This window comes from Salvelinus fontinalis, chromosome 42 (genome assembly GCF_029448725.1).
Source record: "Salvelinus fontinalis isolate EN_2023a chromosome 42, ASM2944872v1, whole genome shotgun sequence".
Taxonomy (NCBI): domain Eukaryota; kingdom Metazoa; phylum Chordata; class Actinopteri; order Salmoniformes; family Salmonidae; genus Salvelinus; species Salvelinus fontinalis.
Window position 1 is genome coordinate 24,071,104 of NC_074706.1, and position 24,102 is coordinate 24,095,205.

Below are 24,102 nucleotides of genomic sequence, written 5' to 3' on the forward strand. Positions count from 1 at the left end.
CACCTGGCAGCAAAATTGTACTACAGGCTGTGGTGCATCCACTACAATATCTTCGCACGCGTTGCTTGTTTTCTCACCTCTTTAAATCGCATCGGAATTTTGATTGACTGCCAACTTTTGACACCTCAATCTCCTTCACCATTACAGGGCACTCCAGGAACTCGGGATCATGATCCCCACCACAATTGCAACACCGTTGTCCTTCTAAATCAAATTCAATTTTCTTTGTCACATGCGCCGAATACAACAGGTGTAGACTTGACCGTGAAATGCTTGCTTATGAGCCCTTCCCAACGATGCAGTTACATTATTTTTTATAAAAATAGTAACACGAGGAATAAAATACACAAGAATGAAGCTATAACAGAGGGAACCAGAACAATGTGCAGGGGTACAATGTTTTATTTTATTTATATAACCTTTATTTAACTAGGCAAGTCAGTTAAAGAACAAATTCTTCTTTACAATGATGGCCAAACCCTCCCCTAACCCGGACTAATTGTGCGCCGTCCTATGGGACTCCGGATCACAGCCAGTTGTGATACACCCCGGGATCAAAACCAGGTCTGTAGTGATGCAGAACCCATGTATTTGAGGGAGATATGTGACATTTGGACAAAAAACTGTGGACAAGACAAAGGAGCTTATTGTGGACTACAGGAAATGGAGGTGCGCACACGCCCCCATTCATATCGACGGGTCTGTAGTGGAGTGGGTCGAGAACTTCAAGATTCTCTGTGTCCACATCACTAAGGACGTATCATAGTCCAAACACAGTTGTGAAGAGGTCACAACACCTCTTCCCCCTCAGGAGGATGAAAAGATTTGGCATGGGCCCTCAGATCCTCAAAAAGTTCTACAGCTGCACCATTGAGAACATATTGACTGGCTGCATCACCGCTTGGTATGGCATCTGCTCGGCATCCAACCGCAAGGTGCTACAGAGGGTAGTGCATATGGCCCAGTACATCCCTGGGGCCGAACCCTGCCATCCAGGACCTCTATACCAGGCGGTGTCACAGCCACCAAAGTCATAGACTGTTTTCACTGCAACTGCATGGCAAATGGTACCCGAGCACCAAGTCTGGGACCAAAAGGAACATGAACAGCTTCTAACAGTTAATCAAAATGGACAATTTACATTGGCCCCCTTTATTATTTATTTATCTTAATTGTTTTGCACTGACTTCCTTGCACTGGCTCTATGCACACTTGCTAGACTCTACCCACATACTACACTGACACTCCCAACACACACACACACTACATACCCTCACACACACATTTTCACACTTCACATACACTGCAGGTACTCTGTTTATATAGCTTGATTGCTGAGTCACTTATCTATCCACATGTACATACTGTATTACCTCCACTACCTCGTACCCCTTCACATTGTCTCCGTACTGGTAGTCCTTGTATATAACCTCGTTATTGTTTTACTCTTTCCTTTTTTATTTAACAAATATATGTATTTTTAACTTTGCATTGCTGGGAAAAGGGCTCATAAGTAAACATTTCACTGTGAAGTCTACACCTGTTGTATTCAGCACATGTAACCAATACAATTTTATTTTATTTGAGATATGTACATAAAGGCAGGGTAAAGTGACAAGGCATCAGAATAGATAAGATTAAGAATAAAGAACAGAGTAGCAGCAGCATGTGATGTGTGTGTTGTCGGTATGCGTATGTAGTGTGAATGACTACCTTATCTCTGTATCCCAGTCGAGCAGTGAATTTCAAACGCAGATTCAACCACAAAGAGTAGTGAGGTTTTCAAATGTCTTGCAAAGAAGGGCACCTATTGGTAGATGGGAAAAGAAAAGCAGACATTGAATATCTTTTTGTGCATGGTCAAGTTATTAATTACACTTTGGATGGTGTATCAATACACCCAGTCACTACAAAGATACAGGCATCCTTCCTAACTCAGTTGCCGGAGAGGAAGGAAACCACTCACGGATTTCCCCATGAGGTTAATTGTGACTTTAAAACAGTTAGAGTTTAATGGCTGTGATGGGAGAAAACATTGTAGTTACTCCACAATACTAACCTAATTGACAGTGTGAAAAGAAATAAGCATGTACAGAAAAAAAATATTCCAAAACATGCATCCTGTTTGCAACATGGCAATAAAGTAATACTGCAAAAAAAAAAGTGACAAAGCAATTAACTTTTTGTCCTGAATACAAAGTGTTATGTTTGGGGCAAATCCAATAGAACACATTACTGAGTACCACTCAATATGTTCAAGTAAAGTGGTGGCTGCATCATGTTATGGGTATGCTTATAATTGTAAGGACTGGGGAGTTAAGCACAGGCAAAATCTGAGAGGAAAATCTGGTTGTCTGCTTTCCACCAGACACTGGGAGATGAATATACCTTTCAGCAGGATAATAACCTAAAACACTGGAGTTGCTTACTAAGAAGACAGTGAATGTTACCGAGTGGCCAGTGTAACAGGGTTAGTTATGTTTCCACATGACACAGCAGAAATATGTATTTGATGTTAAGGTTTTCCTATTGGTTGGTTGAATTCACAAATCAATAAGGTGCTATGCCATTGGTCATGCTTACAGATAGGTGGAGATGGCAAAGGTTAATTCTTCCCAGTCTATTGACATGCAAGCGGTAGGTCACTTTCTGAAATACTGTATTCTATTTTCATATTTACAATGTGTACGAGTTCATTATGTACATGTGTAACGGATGTGAAATGGCTAGCTAGTTAGCGGGTACACGCTAGTAGCATTTCAATCAGTTACGTCACTTGCTCTGAGACTTTAAGTAGGGTTGCCCCTTGCTTTGCAAGGGCCGCGGCCTTTGTGGAGCGATGGGTAACGATGCTTCGTGGGCGACCGTTGTTGATGTGTGCAGAGGGTCCCTGGTTCGCGCCCGTGTCGGGGCGAGGGGACGGTTTAAAGTTATACTGTTACACATGTCCGTGTGTGTGTGTATATACAGTTGAAGTCACAAGTTTACATACTTAGGTTGGAGTCATTAAAACTCGTTTTTCAACCACTTCACAAATTTCTTGTTAACAAACTATACTTTTGGCAAGTCGGTTAGGACATCTACTTTGTGCATGACACAAGTAATTTTTCCAACAATGTTTACAGACAGATTATTTCACATATCATTCACTGTATCACAATTCCAGTGGGTCAGAAGTTTACATGCACTAAGTTGACTGTGCCTTAACAGCTTGGAAAATTCCAGAAAATTATGGCATGGCTTTAGAAGCTTCTGATAGGCTAATTGACATAATTTATCAGAAGCTTCTAAAGCATCTAGCCACAAAATTAAGGAAATTAGAAGGGGGTGGAGAATGTCAGCAGACAAGAAAATGGCCTTGCCGAAGTACCCCCCACCCCCTCTAATTTCCTTAATTTCGTCAGAGTCAAATACTTTCTATAGGACAAACTTCGTCAGGATAGGCAACCGAAATTAATAATTAATGTATGTGTGTTATATTAAACAGAGGGAGTAAAATGTAGGCAAGCAATAAACTTTTAAAGAACTACTCGTCGAATAAGACATGGGAGAGATGACGGATTTTGGCAAACAGATTTATTTAGAGACTAATACATTTGAAACAAATAGCCAAACCGAAAACTGCAGACATTACTAGTGCCTCCCCCGCGATCAAACCGGCATAAAACATTTAATGAAATGCAGCGTATTGCTTCTTTTTTTGTGAACTAAATGTGCGATTCACACTCCGACCTGTGAAAGGCAGTAATACTTAACACATCGTCTAGTTTGCCGGAAAACCACACAAAAAAGTAAACAGTGATCAATAACATTTTCCAGGTTAGCGTTGTTGTTTGGGGATTTATTAACACCCTGGAACTCAAAATATGACTAAGTTACCTGCACAATATCACACACTTACCACATGTAGTATTTAATTCGCATTGGAGACAAGACGTTGCCAATCAATGTTATTTGGGTAACGCTAGCTAGCTAGATACTAACGTTAGCTAACTGTATGGTTTTTCACACTCAAATAGCCTCCATCATGGAGGTGCTAGCGAATGCAGCCGTGGCAGAGATCTGTAAACTCGTAGACGACGACTATGCAGTTTTTCGTTTGGAAATAACTCAAAGCCAGAAAGAAAACAGGGCAATGCGGAGGAAACTGCAGCTACTGGAACTGAAAGTGTCACGGGAGCGCGGCCTCGCCAGTCGTCCCAGTAGTGTCAAGATCCTCGACCGATACAGAGGAATGGCAAGAGGTACATTTTGCAGAAGGCCGAGGCTGTAAATATATGCCTGTCGCCTCCTGCACATGTGTTCAGTTGTGTGTGAGCGGTGCAACTGCGACATAATCGCTCAGAGGTCATCCCTTAGGGCAGGGGTGTCAAACTCATTCCACGGAGGGCCTAGTGTCTGCAGGTTTTTCCTTTCAATAAAGCCCTAGACAACCAGGTGTGGGGAGTTCCTAACTAATTAGTGATGTTAATTCATCAATCAATTATAAGGGAGGAGCGAAAACCCGCAGACACTCGGCCCCCCGTGGAATGAGTTTGACACCTGTGCCTTAGGGTCTATATGCTGCCACCTACCTATATGTAAATCAATATCTCAGTGCAGTGCATCTCTCAGGAAAGGTGGTGGTTTCGAAAGGAGTGGACATTTAGAAAGGAACCGTATAAGGACATGTGGGGTTTTCAAAAGGTGCCACTCAATAAGTAATTTGGGTTATCGGACGTTAGTCATGGTCTGCAGAGATGACAGCAAGGATTTTCAGTTAATCAAAAATATATATATATTGTGAGCTGTGTCTTTGAACGTTACCTACTGGTAGCCATGTTAAATTAAGCTAAGTTTTTCGTAAATGTAAATACTATCTAACGTTATCAATCAAATGTATTTATAAAGCCCTTCTTACATCAGCTGATGTCACAAAGTGCTGTACAGAAACCCAGCCTAAAACCCCAAACAGCAAGCAATGCAGGTGTAGAAGCACAGTGGCTAGGAAAAACTCTCTAGAAAGGCCAGAACCGGGGTGGCCAGTCCTCTTCTGGCTGTGCCGGGTGGAGATTATAACAGAACATGGCCAAGATGTTCATCGGTGACCGGCAGGGTCAAATAATAATAATCACAGTGGATGTCGAGGGTGCAACAGGTCAGCACCTCAGGAGTAAATGTCAGTTGGCTTTTCATAGCCGATCATTGAGAGTATCTCTACCGCACCTGCTGTCTCTAGAGAGTTGAAACAGCAGGTCTGGGACAGGTAGCACATCCGGGGGACAGGTAGCACATCCGGTGAACAGGTCAGGGTTCCATAGCCGCAGGCAGAACAGTTGAAACTGGAGCAGCAGCACGGCCAGGTGGACTGGGGACAACAAGGAGTCATCAGGCCAGGTAGTCCTGAGACATGGTCCTAGGGCTCATGTCCTCTGAGAAAGAAAGGAAGAGAGAGAGAATTAGAGAGAGCATACTTAAATTTACACAGGACACCGGATAAGACAGAAGAAATACTCCAGATATAACAGACACCCTAGTGTGGCCTCGTCTGACGATACCCCCGGACAGGGCCAAACAGGCAGGCTATAACCCCACCCACTTTGCCAAAGCACAGCCCCCATACCACTAGAGGGATATCTTCAACCACCAACTTACCATCCTGAGACAAGGCAGAGTATAGCCCACAAAGATCTCCGCCAAGGGGGGGCGCCAACCAAAGGGGGGGTGCCAACCCGTACAGGAAGATCACGTCAGTGATCCACCCCTCCTAGGGACGGCATGGAAGAGCACCGATAAGCCAGTGACTCAGCCCCTGTAATAGGGTTAGAGGCAGAGAATCCCAGTGGAGAGAGGGGAACCGGCCAGGCAGAGAGCAAAGGCGGTTTGTTCCTCCAGTGCCTTTCCGTTCACCTTCACACTCCTGGGCCAAACTACACTCAATCATAGGACCTACTGAAGAGATGAGTCTTCAATAAAGACTTAAAGTTGAGACCGAGTCTGCGTCTCTCATATGGGTAGGCAGACCATTCCATAAAAATTTAGCTCTATAGGGGAAAGCCCTGCGTCTAGCTGTTTGCTTAGAAATTCTAGGGATAGTAAGGAGGCCTGCGTCTTGTGACCGTAGCGTACGTGTAGGTATATACGGCAGGACCAAATCGGAAAGATAGGTAGGAGCAAGCCCATGTAATGCTTTGTAGGTTTGCAGAAAAACCTTGAAATCAGCCCTTGCCTTAACAGGAAGCCAGTGTAGAGAGGCTAGCACTGGAGTAATATATATTTTTTTGGTTCTAGTCAAGATTCTAGCAGCCATGTTTAGCACAAACTGAAGTTTATTTAGTGCTTTATCCGGGTAACCGGAAAGTAGAGCATTGCAGTAGTCTAACCTAGAAGTGACAAAAGCATGGATACATTTTTCTGCATCATTCTGTTTGTGATTCTTGCAATGTTACGTAGATGGAAAAAAGCTGTCCTTGAAACAGTCCTTATATGTTCGTCAAAAGAGAGATCAGGGTCCAGAGTAACGCCGAGGACCTTCACAGTTTTATTTGAGACGACTGTACAACCATCAAGATTTATTGTCAGATTCAACAGAAGATCTCTTTGTTTCTTGGGACCTAGAACAAGCATCTCTATTTGTCTGAGTTTAAAAGTAGAACATTTGCAGCCATCCACTTCCTTATGTCTGAAATACAGGCTTCCACGGAGGGCAATTTTGGGGCTTCTCATGTTTCATCGAAACAGCTGTGTGTCATCCTCACAGCAGTGACAGTTAACATTATGTTTCCGATTCACATCACCAAGAGGTAAAAATATATAGTGAAAACAATAGTGGTCCTAAAACGGAGCCTTGAGGAACACCGAAATTTACAGTTGATTTGTCAGAGGACAAACCATCCACAGAGACAAACGGATATCTTTCCGACAGATAAGATCTAATCCAGGCCAGAACTTGTCCGTGTAGACCAATTTGGGTTTCCAATCTCTCCAAAAGAATGTGGTGATCGATGGTATCAAAAGCAGCAGTAAGGTCAAGGAGCACAAGGACAGATGCCGAGCCTCGGTCTGACGCCATTAAAAGGTCATTTACCACCTTCACAAGTGCAGTCTCAGTGCTATGATGGGGTCTAAAACCAGACTGAAGCATTACATATACATTGTCTTCAGGAAGGCAGTGAGTTGCTGCGCAACAGCTTTTTCTGACATTTTTGAGAGGAATGGGAGATTCGATATAGGCCGATAATATAAAAAACTTTCTGGGTCAAGATTTGGCTTTTTCCAGAGAGACTTTATTACTGCCACTTTTAGTGAGTTTGCTACCTTAACTTATAAAGAATGCATTAATTTTACAATGCATGTTTTATTGAATATTGTGTTACCTTACATCCTTGCCAATTCTAGACAGTGTCAATAGTGTACAATATAGCATTGATAGTAGCTAACCTAACCACCTCTTTTCCCCCAATCACTCTCTCGGGTGAAGGACATCTCACAGGAGGCTACAGGATCTCTGTGAACCCAGCGGGACACAATACATGGAGAGATGACCAACCAATCACTGTTGATGAGGGGAGTGGAACCTCAACCCAGCACGTTATCATGATAGAGGTTAGTGTAACAGTATAACATCAGAATTACAGTACATCAAATGTGGCCAGTTTATTTCAGAAAGGCTCCCCTCAGCGATTCACTTCCTTACATGTAACATCCTCATTTATCTGCCAGAGGAGCTTGTGAGACTTCCTTACTACATTGTTATCCAATTAAACTCATGTACCGGTCATAACCTCCTTTCTTCTTGTGTCAGTCTGCAGATGCAGAGGCTGCAGGTCCTGGAGGATTGTCTTTGGTCAAGCATGAGAGTTCTGAAGGAGAGGAGGACCCACGGCACAGCAGAGACATTCCTACTGGAGCAGCTGGCGCGCCCCCTGTAGCCATGGAGGACCCCGCTACCCTCCCAGGGCAGCCCAGAACCCGATGCAGAATCACGGAGGTCAGTGGAATGCCGAACGCCGTCCTCAAGTCAGAGACCGACACCGAGACTTTAACGGGGCTGGGACAACTTGACTGTCCTCTTGCTCGCTCAGAGTATTTACTTTATGGTAACATGAGCCTGAGGACGGTTCTGTCCCATCAGGAGTCAGGTGACGTGTTACAGACTCAGAATGACCCGTCCTGTTCATATGTTACGGAGACAGAGATGATACCTGGTGACATGCCATTGGTTTTGGATACACAGACTAATCCAATGAGAGGGGACTGGAACCGGTACAGTAGTAGTGTATACTCTGAAGGGTGCCTAGATAAGAAAGGGGAGGGTCTGGTCGTAGATGAGGTCACTGTGAAAGTGGAGGGTGACGCTCCTCTGACATGGAATGCAGACAAGACTCGCTTAGGAGAAGGACACTCGCAGGGCAACACCAGTGACTTCTTAGACTACAGGGAAAGCTTACAGACAAATGGAAATGTTGCGACCCACTCCCCTTTACACCCAGTGTCCACATTGATGGCACCTTTAGATTCACACGGCCACGTCCTTTTCGATCAGGTATTGAACTCAAACAACAGGGCTAGAGAGCAGGCTCAGGGATGGGAAACAACATCAGACAATAGTAAAGAGGAACGGTTCCTCTGCATGTTCTGTAACAAAGGCTTCAGCTGCCCCCAGAAGGTGGAGATCCACCAGAGGGTCCATACAGGGGAGAAATCCTTCAGCTGTACCCAGTGTCACATGCACTTCGCCAAGGCTGGCAACCTGAAGAGGCACAATATGGTCCACACAGGGGAGAAACCCTTTAGCTGTAGCCAGTGTCACATGCACTTCGCCCAGGCTGGTGACCTGAAGAGACACCAGCGGGTCCACACAGGGGAGAAACCCTTCAGCTGTACCCAGTGTCACATGCGTTTCACCCAGACTGGTGACCTGAAGAGGCACCAGAGGGTCCACATGGGAGAGAGGCCGTTTGCCAGTACGCACTGTGGGAAGAGGTCCTCAGAGAAGAGATACCTCAGGATGCACCAGCAGAAAAACAATTCCACTCTATAACATAGAAAGTAACCATTCCACGCGATATCCTCTGACATTTAGATCAAACCCTGATTTAAAGACAAATATACATTTTCATTCTTGTAAGCAAAATATATCCACGTATGCATTTAGAATAACAAGAGTAACAGATTTCAATGTTGAATATTCCTGGGTAAAATATTGCATCCAGACATTGTGTGGAACACCTTCCTAATATTGAGGTGTCGAAAGCGTTCCACAGCAGGCTGGCCAATTTTGACTTCAATGCGCCCCACAGTTGTGTCAAGTTGGCTGGATGTCCTTTGAGTGTTGGACCATTCTTGATACACATGTACATTGTTGAGCGGGAAAAACCCCAGCAACGTTGCAGTTTTTGACACACGTTGTGTCTGGCACCTGCTACCATACACCGTTCAAAGGCACTTAACATTTTTTTGTCTTGCCCATTCACTCTCTAAATGGCACACATACACAATACATGTCTCAGTTGTCTCAAGGCTTAAAAATCATTCTTTAACCTGTCTCCACCCCTTTATCTACACTGATTTTTAAGTGGATTTAACAAGTGACATCAATAAGGGATCTTAGCTTTCACCTGAATTCACCTGGTCATGGAAAGTACACTAATGTTTTGTACACAGTGTATATCCACCATGATGGGCTTCACAGCAACAGTAAACATGTCTAGACAGGAGATATGCTTGTTTAAACTTTAGAATTTCAGTTGATTGCTATAGGGCCCTCTTGAGCCAATCAGTGTAATTTTGTAAATGCCAGGGCCCGGTTTCCCAAAATGGTTCTAACGATGAAAAGGAAGAGAATGGAGAAGAGAAAGATGCCTGTCACCTTTATTAATTCAGCCACTTACTTAGATAACTAGCAAGTTAAGCTTAGGCAAATTGTGTTTTTCACGCAGGAAATATCTTGCTGTATTTTGTAAACGCAGATCTAAAATGCTTATTGTAATTTCTGTCAAATGCAAGATTGACTTTAAGCAAAACATTAGGAAATGTCGCTGGCTACATTCTTTCTATGATAAACATTAGAAAGACTATGGCCATGCATCGCTTTAGAATGAAAAAGCAAGGTATTTTTTTGCAAAGTTAATTTATTTGTGTGGCTGCCAGTCAAATAGCTTTGCACTTCTGTTGTCATCTGATGAAAATTAAGCTATTTTCTGCCAAATGTGTTTCACTAATGTATTTATTGTGAAGGAAAACTATAGTTAAATGAATAAATAGTTAAATATAAAACGCGACCCCTGTCTACACAGCTGGACTCACCTGCTCCCGCTTTCTCCCGTTGTGCTATTTGCAAACCAACTGTTCTGGGGAACTGCGGTAAGCTTCATAATGTAAAATTATGTCTAATGAAGAACGCTATATGCTTTATCTCCTAACGTATTGCACAAGTTGACTGCAGGTATATGCTTAATAGGATCAGACCCCTTTTTTCAATTTTCGCCTACAAGGAGATACCCAAATCTAACTGCCTGTAGCTCAGGACCTGAAGCAAGGATATGCATATTCTTGATAACATTTAAAAATAAACACTTTGACGTTTGAGGAAATGTGAAATTAATGTAGGAGAATATAACACATTAGATCTCGTAAAAGATAATACAAACAAAAAAGACATGTTTGTTTCATCATATTATCTAAATGCAAGAGACAGAGCATTTGTTAGGATTCTGTGTCATTTTAGATCTTGTCCACAAGATGGCAGCAGTGTGTGCAAAAGCTTCAGACTGGGGGGGGGGGGGGGGGGGGGGGTGAAGCCAGAGACCGCAGTGGGGTCAAACTGTAGAACCCAGTTTCTACATTTGAATATAGACATTTATTTTTTCTAACAAAACTACACTGCATTTTATCTCTGGAACCCTCAGGATGACAAATCAGATGAAGATTACTGAATGTAAGTACATTTTTTTACTTTCAAGGTGAATGTATCAAACCAGTTGCCGTGATGTGTTTTGTTGTGTATTTTTCTGTAATAGCTACTGTAAATTGGACACTGCAGTAAATTAACTAGAATTTAAGCTTGCCCATATAAGACATGTCCCGGAAAGTTGGCTGTTGTGTACAATGTTTTCTAGTCACATTATCGCATATTGAGCAACAACCGTCCCGGTGTAGGAACAATGATCCCGTAGTTGTTAAGTAGCTACAAACATAAACATTTATTGAAAAACTGCAAAGAAATAGTTAATACGGTATTGATAAACCATTCTGTGGCTATATCCAAATACCCCAGTATACACGGTTTACCTCCCAAGCCTAGTTCCTAAATGTTTTGTACACTCGGTGTATAAGGCATATACTGGAAAAGCCTAAAGTCTGTTACATATTGTGTTTGTACTGTATAAGCTATAATGATGTTCACAAATGCCTATTTCATTACCTCCATTCAATACTTAATTTTTTTTCAAGACCGGATGCACCAGAATATGAATGCAGATTTGTAGTTGACATGTGTGGTGTATTTAAAACTTGTTTATGTTTATTAATAAACACAAAATGGTACTTTTTCAACACGGTCATTGAGACTCTCTTTAATATACACCACATCTGATCTCACCCTATTCTGCATACACCCAACAGCACTTTATAACCAATATACACTTACTAAATATACCCACAAACAAACAAACACCTACTGTACACGTCAAAGTAGTTTTGTCAGGTTTGTTTGACTTATCATAGATGACTAATTTACCCACAACATATTTATGTCTACCATGATGGGTTTAACAATTAAATCATTCTGTAACTACAGTATAGGACTCAAACGTAGTGGGGATGGATAAACACTCCATGTTGAACGTGTGTTTATTATCTGTGTATGTGTACCCGAGGGAGTGTCTGTATAATCTGTATCACCTGTCTCTTCCAGGAGGAGGAGGGTCCAGAGGTGCTGCTGGTGAAAGAGGGGTGTGAGGAGGGTCTGGGGAACCCTGAGGGGACCATGGTCATGGAGGACAACCAGACTACACCTCCTCCTGAACCCACAGAGGAACCAGCTGAGCAGCACAGGACCACACACAGTCTCACTGAGGTGAGCCCACTATACTACTGTCTGAATGGTGTAACGTCAGGGTCCGTATCCACAAAGCCTCTCAGAGTAGGACTGCTGATCTAGGATTAGTTTTGCCTTTTCGATCATAATCAATAAGACTATGTAGACAGGTGGGAACCTGATCCTCGATCAGCACTTCTACTCTTTGTGGATACGGGCCCTGGGAATCTCAGAAAAGGTCCTAGGAATCCAGTTCAAACTTGTTTTAAGACTAAAAACACTCCCAGCTCAGAGTAGGTTTTAGGATGGTGATAAGACACTGCCCAGACAAACTCTGAGGCAGGAGTAAAATCAACTCAAAAGTTTCTCAGCTGGTAATCACAACAGTTTGAGGTACTGCAAATGAAAGTTGGTGATGACCCACGCTCATTGGCATTGTCACAAATGATGGGGAATAACCAATCGCAATGAGGCATCGCCAGCTGTGAACTCTATAGAAGTGGTTCCCAAACTGTGGGGAGGGAGGGTGGAATTTCGAAAGGAGTTTTTCTCTTGTCATGTCAGTCATTGCATGTTCTAGGAAACTAAATAATGAAAAGAAAAACATGTTTATTCATTTCTGCCTAGTGGTTATAAGTATTTAGGCATATCATGTGAAATGATTGTCAAAAGTGCAAGAGATACTGTTGCATGTAGTTCTAGATTATTTATGGATTGATAATATATAAATATCAAAACATTATTTCAACAATTCCAAAGCATTTGCAAGTGGCACAGGAACCACTGACTCACTGCATATTTACCCATAAGAGTAGGAGTAAAATGTCTCGATTCTCAGCACTTACGACCAATTTCCTACTCTGAGATGCTTTGTGGATACGGGTCCAGGTCTTGATTAATTTTGTCTTAAGTGTGGGACCGTGCCTTTCAATTATCAAAGCTTTATAGAGTGTCAAGTAATCAAATCAACTAACACATTTGCTGCATAGTATCAAATCAACTAACATGTTTGTATAGTACTCGTAGCAATCCCTCTTTGCCCAATCAGAAGATGCTCCATAGCAGGGTGCTCATATGAGATTTCTTGATCCAACATCCTCTCACTCTGTATTTCTTACAGTCAGTAGACATGGAGGATGGGAAGCCTGACCTGCTGCTGGTCAAAGAGGAGACGATAGAAGACGGACCAGAGAGCATTGACCTGCTGAGTGGACTAAAGATGGGGGAGCAAGGTAAGGGAGAAATACATATAGCCAACAGTAATAGATCTTCAATGGTCAATTTTTTTTCTTATTCATTCATAAAATTAAGTCAATACAACCCTATGTTTATATACAAAACACACACATTATAAATGTATGAACTTGAGCAAGTAATTGACTCCACTGCATATGTAGAGTCTTCTCTGCCATGTTTGTGAAGTCTATTTTCTAACCTCTTCCTGAAGGTGGTTGTCTCGAGGCTAACAGAGCAGACTGGGCGGCCATCTTGGATTCCCAGACCCAGACTGGTGCAGCTAAGAGCCCAGGGGACAACATCACTGAGCAGGCCAGGACCAGAGGGAACATAGTGGAGGTCAGTGGATGGGACAGCATCCCCAACTCTGGGCTGGGGAACAACACTGTTAACCACAACCAGAAACAGACAATTGAACACAAAACAACAACTGAATTTAGTCTCCATGACAACAGACTGGCTGTGACCAGGGCGAGGCGTAGATTTGGTCTGCGGGGACGAGGAGGTGTCCGTATTTGTCTGGAGAGAACAGACACAGACTTGAGTAGCATTGATCCGTCCTGCTCCTATAGTTGTGATTCAGAGAGACTGATGGTCCCTCTAACAGGTGCTGCCTTCAGCCTGCCTTCTATAGGATCTATCAACTGCAACATGGACACTGCAACAGCACAGACACTCCCTGGCCTTCATCCTCCTCATACTCTCCTCCTGTTAAACCAGACCTCAGACAATGCCAGTGCCTCAACACTGAATGGCTACACAAACCCATTGACAAATGACATTAGTAGTAATGCTATCAGCAAATACGGAGGCAAAGAGAAGCGCTTCCCATGTTCATTCTGTGGGAAAGCCTTCAGTTTCCCCAAGCAGGTGAAGATCCACCAGAGGATGCATACTGGGGAGAAACCGTTTGTCTGCCCCCTATGCCGGGCCAGTTTCTCCCACCCGTCCAACCTGAAGAGGCATCAGAGGGTCCACACGGGTGAGAAACCCTACAGCTGCCCCCAGTGTGAGAAGAGGTTCTCCCACCAGCACCATCTGAAGATCCACACAGGAGAGAGGCCGTTCACCTGTACGCTACCTCAGGATGCACCAGCAGAAAATGCACACAGCCATGTATAGATTGTAGAGATATGTAGTGTAGTACAAGTTAGTTTGTAGTTAATTCTGTTGGTTTTAGATGTATAGAGAACTGGATGAGGATAACTGAGGAAAGAAAGAGTATGATGAGGCAGAGTAGATGATATGGTGTTGGTTGGTGTGATCGTGTCTGTAAAAATGCTTCACTGATAAATTGATAACCTTGTCTTTTGGTTTGATGCTGTTTTTTTATAATGAGGAAATTATAGTGCCTTAATTCATGTTTACTTTACTACTTTATGTAAAGATATGTGTATTGTAATGTTGAACCTTTTCCAAAGCGAGGGCACCAGATTTACAGAAATTTTATTTTACTTGTCATGTATCGTTTGTGCAATAAAAGTACTGAACTTCATGTTGAGTGTGTGACCATTGAAAAAACATGAAATACAAAATTGACTCTGTGCTGACTGACTTGGTTATTTTTGTATCATTGCAGGGACTGAGTTTCACCTTATTTCAGTCGAACCAAAACATTATACTTCATTCTTGAATCAACACATACGGAATTGTTTTATAATACACTCCAATGGCTCCATGTTGTTAGGTACTTGAATCACAGTGTTAGAGATGGGCTCAACTGTGGTTAATATTTTATATTATAATTTCATGTTTCTGTAAGTACAGCAAAGAGTTCCTTATATAAACCTTTATGCTGTTCTGTTGAATTTGGTGAATATCTGCTCTGAATTAAGATGCCATTCTTTCTGCAGACATCTTTGTGTTTCAGCTATGACATGACACCTTGAGTTTGAACACATCTATTTTGGTAATTGAAGTGGATTTACATCCGGTAACAGAATTATGGTAATGAAATGACATCATCGGTCCCTGATCTGTACTATATAGAAATTCATAATTATAGATTTGAATGTTTATGGTGATGGATTCTGAATAGGTACACAAAAAGGTATAGAAATACGATATCCACCTTTGCATATTTGGGTATAATTTGACACACTGGTTATTATTCTAATCAAACAAGACCACAGTTGGGCCGACCTAGACAAAATCTAAACCAATCGTATACGTCTACGTTTCACAAGTTTGGACATGACAGTAGAGTTCAGTAGAAAGTATTCAGACCCCTTGACTTTTTCCACATTTTGTTACGTTACAGCCTTATTCTAAAATTGATGAGGAAAATATTTGATTTAATCAATCTACACACAATACCCCATGATGACAAAGCGAAAACAGGTTTTTAGAAATGTTTGCAAATGTATTTAAAATAAAAAACAGATACCTTATTTACATAAGTATTCCGAACCTTTGCTATGAGGCTCGTAATTGAGCTCAGGGGCATGTTTCCTTTAATCATCTTTGAGATGTTTCTACAACTTAATTGGAGTCCACTTGTGGTAAATTCAATTGATTGGACATGGTTAGGAAAGGCACTCACTTGTCTATATAAAGGTTCCACAGTTGAGAGTTCAGGTCAGAGCAAAAATCAAGCCGTGAGGTCAAAGGAAGTGTCCGTAGAGCTCCAAGACAGGATTGTGTCGAGGCACAGATCTGGGGAAGGGCGACCAAAAAATTCTGCAGCATTGAAGGTCCCCAAGAACACAGTGGCCTTCATCATTCTTAAATGGAAGATGTTTGGAACCACCAAGACTCTTCCTCGAGCTGGCTGCCTCGGCCAAACTGAGCAATCGGGGGAGAAGGGCCTCGGTCAAGGAGGTGACCATGAACCCGATGGTCACTGTGACAGAGCTCCAGAGTTCCTTTGTGGAGATGAGAGAACCTTCCAGAAGGACAACAATCTCTGCAGAACTCCACCAATCAGGCCTTAAATAGAATAGGCAGACGGAAGCCACTCCTCAGTAAAAGGCACATGACAGCCCGCTTGGAGTTTGCCAAAAGGCACCTAAAGGACTCTCAGACCATTAGAAACAAGATTGAACTCTGGCCTGAATGCCAAGTGTCACATCTGGAGGAAACCTGGCACCATCCCTACGGTGAAGCATGTTGGTGGCAGCATCATGCTGTGGGGATGTTTTTCAGCGGCAGGGACTGAGAAACTAGTCAGGATTGAGGGAAAGATGAACGGAGCAAAGTACAGAGAGATTCATGATGAAAACCTACTCCAGAGCGCTCAGGACCTCAGACTGGGGTGAAGGTTCACCTTCCAAAGCACACAGCCAAGACAATGCAGGAGTGGCTTCGTGACAAGTCTCTGAATGTCCTCGAGTGGCCCAGCCAGAGCCCGGACTTAAAACCGATCTGACATCTCTGGAGAGATGTAAAAATAGCTGTGCAGCCATACTCCCCATCCAACCTGACAGATCTTGAGAGGATCAGCAGAGAAGAATGGGAGAAACTCCCATCGAATTGTGTTGAAGCATACAACCTCAGAGAGCTACAGACAGTTCCTTGGACCTTATGGTATAGTTTTTGCTTTGAGATGCCAACTGTGGGGTCAACTGTGGGACCTTTGTATAGACAGGTGTGTTTCTTTCTAAATCATGTCCAAACAATTGAATGTCCAAACAAAGGACTCCAATCTCAAGGATGATGAAATGTACAGTGTCTTCAGGAATACTTATGTGAATTAGATAATTCTGTATTTCAATTTGCTAAAATTTCTAAAAATAAGTTTTCACTTTGTCATTATGGGGTATTGTGTGTAGATGGGTGAAAATTGTTTTTGAATTATTTTTAATCCATTGTGAATTCAGGCTGTAACAAATGTGGAATAAGTCAAGAGGTATGAATACTTTCGAAAGACACTGTACATCTGTGGTTGCTGACACGTATAGGGTTGAGTCATCAGCATACACGAACACACAGGTTTTGTTTAATGCCATTGGTCATTGGTATAAAAAAAAGAGTAGAGGGCCAAGAGAGTAGTGGTACACCACACTTTACATAGTTAACATTAGAGAAGCTTTTATTTAAAAAAAACCCTCTGTGTTCTATTAGATCAGGGGTAGAGAACCTTTTTGCCATCAAGGGCCATTTGGATATTTATAAATTAATTTGGGGGCCATATTATTAAAATTTGCTATTTTCTGCTTAATTCGTGTTTTAATGTGACTTTAATCACTGACATTGGTTTTATAGTATAAATATGACTTATGATGTTTCTTGTGTCCTTGAGTATTTAGAAAAGTGCTAGTCCTATTTAAATAAATATTAGTATTGTAAATAATGTTGTTGTTATGATTACTTGTTCAAACTCACCAATAATGTGATGGCTGAAACTGCTTATCTTTGACGAGGCGTTTGATGTCAGCTGGCAGTGAAGATGACGCTACTCGCAGCTGGTTTTCCAGGTTTGTGTCAGTCAGTCTTGAGCGGAATCGAGTCTTTGCAAGAGTCAGTTTGGAAAAGAACTGCTCATAGCAGTAGGTCGTCTAGAACACAGATGTAAATTTAAATGGCTCCTCAGAACCGGAAAATGCTCAGCGCTAACGTACATTTTGTAGAACTCAAGGAGAGGGAGGTTGTTGTACCTGGCTTTGAGCTCGTCATTGCTTTGCAGCTCAATGACTTCGTGTTGTAGGCCATCCGGCACATCCGCTGGTTCGACGTTAAACGGGGTTGTAAATATGTTCAACACCGGTTGTTTACTTTTCACATCCTTAAACCGGTCACAGTTATTGACTGTATGCTTGTTTATTCCATGTGTAACTCTGTCTTGTTGTTTTTGTCGCACTGCTTTGCTTTATCTTGGCCAGGTCGCAGTTGTAAATGAGAACTTGTTCTCAACTAGCTTACCTGGTTAAATAAAGGTGAAATATATATATATATATATATATATATATATATTTTTTTTAAAGGGCCAGATGTATACAGAATGGTGTCCTCTACATGGATGAGAATCACTAGCAGCAAAAGAGACATCATTGATCTATACAGAGAAAAGAGTCCCGAGAATTGAACCTTGTGGCACCCCCATAGAGACTGCCAGAGGTCCGGACAACAGGCCCTCCGATTTGACACACTGAACTCTGAGAAGTAGTTGGTGAACCAGGCGAGGCAGTCATTTGAGAAACCAAGGCTATTGAGTCGACCAATAAGAATGTGGTGATTGACAGAGTCGAAAGCGAGGGCCAGGTCGATGAAGACGGCTGCACAGTATTGTCTTTTATCGATGGCGGTTATGATATCGTTTAGGACCTTGAGCAGTCTCACATATGGTGAGACTGCAGAAAAGTTCTGCTATTCTGATGTATCAAATACTTATGTCATGCAATAAAATGCAAATTAATTACTTAAAAATCATATAATGTGATTTTCTGGATTTTTGTTTTAGATTCCGTCTCTCACAGTTGAAGTGTACCTATGATAAAAATTACAGACCTCTACATGCTTTGTAAGTAGGAAAACCTGCAAAATCGGCAGTGTATCAAATACTTGTTCTCCCCACTGTATATATGAAAAAGACAGGCTATTTACACGGGATAAGACATGGGATAACACAAAGACAAACACACGTTTGACTGCTATGCCATCTTGGAACAAGTCAGACAGACACTTGGTTATGTCCACCATGAAGGCCAAATCACACATCCACTTGTCATCACTCAGTTCGCGACAGGTTTCCCCTTCATCTCCATGAATTGTTTTACTTCATACTTCAGTCCGTAAAACCGTGTGACCATGTTTCCACAGCTCAACTCGCACAACACAGTGGTAAACTAGATCACCATACTCCGATTCAAGATCCCTCAATAGCTCCTTAAACTGGCGGTTGTTCAGCCCTTTGCTTTTAATAAAATTGATGGTCGACACTACAGTTGTCATTACGTTGTTCGGCTTCAGGGACTGTATACACAGACTTTCTTGATGTACGATGCAGCTGCATACAATTAAATCACATCAAGACTGAGACAACTCATTTCTTTTTTTCACTAATGCGGTTAACCCCTTTTTCGAGCCAACCATTGCTGGCGCTCCATCTGTAGTAAGGCCACTTAATTTTTCAAACCGTAGCTCAAATTTGCTCATAGCTGAGACAAGTCTCTCAAACAAGTCCTCACCTCTGGGTGGTGCCATGCATGGCTTCCAAAGACAGCAATTCTGGAAGCTTCAAAAGGACTGGAAGCTTCAAAAGGAGGGTGGTGCTTGGAATCATTGTTCTTCCCCTGTCACCCATGGTTACCTGCAAGGAAACACGTGCCGTCATCATTGCTTTGCACAAAAAAGGGCTTCACAGGCAAGGATATTGCTGCCAGTAAGATTGCACCTAAATCAACCATTTATCGGATCATCAAGAACTTCAAAGAGAGCAGTTCAATTGTTGTGAAGAAGGCTTCAGGGCGCCCAAGAAAGTCCAGCAAGCGCCAGGACCGTCTCCTAAAGTTGATTCAGCTGCGGGATCGGGGCACCACCAATACAGAGCTTGCTCAGGAATGGCAGCAGGCAGGTGTGAGTGCATCTGCACGCACAGTGAGGCGAAGACTTTTGGAGGATGGCCTGGTGTCAAGAATTGCAGCAAAGAAGCCACTTCTCTCCAGGAAAAACATCAGGGACAGACTGATATTCTGCAAAAGGTACAGGGATTGGACTGCTGAGGAGTGGGGTAAGCATTTTCTCTGATGAATCCCCTTTCCGATTGTTTGGGACATACGGAAAAAAGCTTGTCCGGGGAAGACAAGGTGAGCGCTACCATCAGTCCTGTGTCATGCCAACAGTAAAGCATCCTGAGACCATTCATGTGTGGGGTTACTTCTCAGCAAAGGGAGTGGGCTCACTCACAATTTTGACTAAGAACACAGCCATGAATAAAGAATGGTACCAACACATCCTCCGAGAGCAACTTCTCCCAACCATCCAGGAACAGTTTGGTGACGAACAATGCCTTTTCCAGCATGATGAAGCACCTTGCCGTAAGGAAAAAGTGATAACTAAGTGGCTCAGGGAACAAAACATCGATATTTTGGGTCCATGGCCAGGAAACTTCCCAGACCTTAATCCCTTGAACTTGTGGTCAATCCTCAAGAGGCGGGTGGACAAACAAAAACCCACAAACTCTGACAAACTCCAAGCATTGATTATGCAAGAATAGGCTGCCATCAGTCAGGATGTGGCACAGAAGTTAATTGACAGCATGCCAGTGCGGATTGCAGAGGTCTTGAAAAAAAAGGGTCAACACTGCAAATATTGACTCTTTGCATCAACTTCATGTAATTCTCAATAAAAGCCTTTGACACTTATGGAATGCTTGTAATTATACTTCAGTATTCCATAGTAACATCTGACAAAAATATATAAAGACACTGAATCAGCAAACTTTGTGAAAATTAATATTTGTGTCATTCTCAAAACTTTTGGCCATGACTGTAGAGCTTTTTTCATAAAAACAAATGTATTCATGAATTGGCTCGGGGGCTTGATCAAACGTTCTCAAGTTTTTTTTCTATAATTCTTTATATCATTGATCTTGGCTTCATAATAAAGTTTCTTCTTTTTGTCACATAATTTCGCAATTTGCAGTAAGTCAGCCAGTCAGATGTGCAGCCAGACTTATTAGCCACTACTTTTGCCCCCTTCTCTTTCATCCATACAGTTTTCAAATTCCTCATCAATCCATAGAGCCTTATGTCACGTTCCTGACCTATTTATGTTAGTTGTTATGTGTGTTAGTTGGTCAGGACGTGAGGTTGGGTGGGCATTCTATGTTTTCTGTTTCTGTGTTGGTTTTGGGTTGCCTGGTATGGCTCTTAATTAGAGGCAGGTGTTTGGCGTTCCTCTAATTAAGAGTCATATTTAGGTAGGCGTTGTCACAGTGTTCGTTGTGGGTGATTGTCTCCTGTGTTTGTGTATGTCGTTGCGCCACACGGGACTGGTTTCGGTTTGTTTGTTAAGTGTCATTTATGTGTAGGCTTTTTCCCTGTTCGTGCGTTCTCGTGTGTTATGTGAGTCCGTCGTTCAGATCTGTTCTACACCGTTTATTTGTTTTGTTAGTGTATAGTCAAGTTCGTGTTTTTTCCGTCTTGTCATTAAATTCATTATGTATTCAAACTCCACTGCGCCTTGGTTCAATCCCTGCTCCTCTTCGGATGAAGAAGAGGAGGACAGCCGTTACAGAATCACCCACCACTCCAGAGCCAAGCAGCGGAGGCAAGGGAAAGCTCGACAGGGCAACAAGGATTTCTGGACTTGGGAGGAAATATTGGACGGGAGAGGTCCATGGGCACAGCAGGGAGAATATCGCCGTCCCAAAGCTGAGCTGGAGGCACGGAGGAGAGCAGAGGCTACCGGAGAGAGGAACCGGAGCTATGAGGGAACGCGTCTGGCACGGAAGCCAAAAAAGCCCGTAAGTAACACCCAAACATTTCTTGGGGGGGGGCTAGGAGGTAGTGGGCCAAGGGCAGGTAGGAGACCTGCGCCCACTTCCCAGGCTTACCGTGGAGAGCGGGAGTACGGGCAGGCGCCGTGTTACGCAGTAGAGCGCACGGTGTCTCCTGTACGAGTGCATAGCCCAGTGCGGGTTATTCCACCTCCCCGCACTGGTAGGGCTAGATTGAGTATTGAGCCAGGTGTCATGAGGCCGGCTCAACGCGTCTGGTCTCCAGTGCGTCTCCTCGGGCCGGCATACATGGCACCGGCCTTACGCATGGTTTCCCCGGTTCGCCTACATAGGCCGGTGCGGGTTATTCCACCTCCCCGCACTGGCCGGGCGACCGGGAGCATTCAACCAGGTAAGGTTGGGCGGGTTCAGTGCTCAAGAGTGCCAGTACGCCTCCACGGTCCGGTATTTCCGGCACCACCTCCCCGCCCCAGCCTAGTACCTACAGTGTCTACACTACGCACTAGGCTACCAGTGCGTATCCTGAGCCCTGTTCCTCCTCCACGCACTCTCCCTGTAGTGCGTGTATCTAGCCCGGTGCCTCCAGTTCCGGCCCCACGCACTAAGCTACCAGTGCGTCTCCAGAGCCCTGTACAAACTGTATCTTCTCCCCCTACTAATCCTGATGTGCTTGTCTTCAGCCCGGCGTCACCAGTGCCGGTACCACGCATCAGTTATAGAGTGGGCTTTGAGAATACAGTGTGCCCTGTCCCTGCTCCCCGCACTAGTAGGAAGGTGCTTATCCTTAGCCCGGTGCCTCCAGTTCCGGCACCACGCACCAGGTCTACAGTGCACCGTATCCGGCCAGAGCCATCCGTCTCCCCAGCGCCATCTGAGCCATCCGTCTCCCCAGCGCCATCTGAGCCATCCGTCTCCCCAGCGCCATCTGAGCCATCCGTCTCCCCAGCGCCATCTGAGCCATCCGTCTCCCCAGCGCCATCTGAGCCATCCGTCTCCCCAGCGCCGTCTGAGCCATCCGTCTGCCAGGAGCCTGCAAAGCCGCCCGTCTGCCATGAGCCTGCAAAGCCGCCCGTCTGCCATGAGCCTACAGAGCCATCCGCCAGACAGGAGCCGCTAGAGCCGTCAGCCAGACAGGAGCCGCTAGAGCCGTCAGCCAGACAGGATCTGCCAGAGCCGCCAACCAGACAGGATCTGCCAGAGCCGCCAACCAGACAGGATCTGCCAGAGCCGCCAACCAGACAGGATCTGCCAGAGCCGCCAACCAGACAGGATCTGCCAGAGCCGCCAACCGGACAGGATCTGCCAGAGCCGCCAACCAGACAGGATCTGCCAGAGCCGCCAACCAGACAGGATCTGCCAGAGCAGCCAGAGCCGTCAGAGAGCCATGAGCAGCCAGAGCCGTCAGAGAGCCATGAGCAGCCAGAGCCGTCAGTGAGCCATGAGCAGCCAGAGCCGTCAGTGAGCCATGAGCAGCCAGAGCCGTCAGAGCGCCATGAGCAGCCAGAGCCGTCAGAGCGCCATGAGCGTCGAGAGCCGTCAGCCTGCCATGAGCGTCGAGAGCCGTCAGCCTGCCATGAGCGTCGAGAGCCGTCAGCCTGCCATGAGCGTCGAGAGCCGTCAGCCTGCCATGAGCGTCGAGAGCCGTCAGCCTGCCATGAGCGTCGAGAGCCGTCAGCCAGCCATGAGCGTCGAGAGCCGTCAGCCAGCCATGAGCGTCGAGATTCGTCAGTCAGCCATGAGCTGCCCTTCAGCCTGAAACGGCTAGATACCCAGAACTGCCCATCAGTCCAGAGCTGTCTCTCTGTCCGGAGCTGCCTTTCAGTCCGGAGTTGCCCCTCTATCCTGATCTCCCTCTCTATCTTGATCTACCTCTTTATTCTTATCTATCCCTCTGTCTTGATTTATCTCTCTGTCCCGGTGCTGTCCCTATCAGTGATGATACTAAGAAGATTTTGTGGGGGTAAAAGGAGGGTGGACATTCTTAGAGGGAGATGGAAGCTAGGATGGATTATGGTGGGGTGGGGACCTCGCCCGGAGCCTGAGCCACCACCGTGGTTAGATGCCCACCCAGACCCAACCCTAGACTTTGTGCTGGTGCGTCCAGAGTTCGCACCTTGTGGGGGGGGTAATGTCACGTTCCTGACCTATTTATGTTAGTTGTTATGTGTGTTAGTTGGTCAGGACGTGAGGTTGGGTGGGCATTCTATGTTTTCTGTTTCTGTGTTGGTTTTGGGTTGCCTGGTATGGCTCTTAATTAGAGGCAGGTGTTTGGCGTTCCTCTAATTAAGAGTCATATTTAGGTAGGCGTTGTCACAGTGTTCGTTGTGGGTGATTGTCTCCTGTGTTTGTGTATGTCGTTGCGCCACACGGGACTGGTTTCGGTTTGTTTGTTAAGTGTCATTTATGTGTAGGCTTTTTCCCTGTTCGTGCGTTCTCGTGTGTTATGTGA

General features: G+C 44.3%; 1 protein-coding gene across 1 annotated transcript; it reads left to right on the forward strand.

Moving 5' to 3' along the window:
• The first annotated feature begins 234 nt into the window (after window positions 1–234).
• On the forward strand, window positions 235–14,750 carry LOC129841232 (sal-like protein 1). The gene is made up of 6 exons (XM_055909399.1): window positions 235–4,244; window positions 7,460–7,584; window positions 7,784–7,969; window positions 11,897–12,058; window positions 13,140–13,251; window positions 13,467–14,750. Exons 1-6 carry the CDS (start codon window positions 3,998–4,000, stop codon window positions 14,375–14,377), a joined length of 1,743 nt encoding a protein of 580 aa, XP_055765374.1. The 5' UTR covers window positions 235–3,997; the 3' UTR covers window positions 14,378–14,750.
• Window positions 14,751–24,102: the final 9,352 nt, after the last annotated feature.

Excerpts from the sequence above, each read along its gene's own strand:
- LOC129841232 (XM_055909399.1), top strand. The coding sequence starts at position 3,998 with ATGGTTTTTCACACTCAAATAGCCTCCATCATGGAGGTGCTAGCGAAT. Across the intron at positions 7,585-7,783 it reads AGCACGTTATCATGATAGAG|TCTGCAGATGCAGAGGCTGC; the intron begins GTTAGTGTAACA and ends TTCTTGTGTCAG. Across the intron at positions 12,059-13,139 it reads CCACACACAGTCTCACTGAG|TCAGTAGACATGGAGGATGG; the intron begins GTGAGCCCACTA and ends TATTTCTTACAG.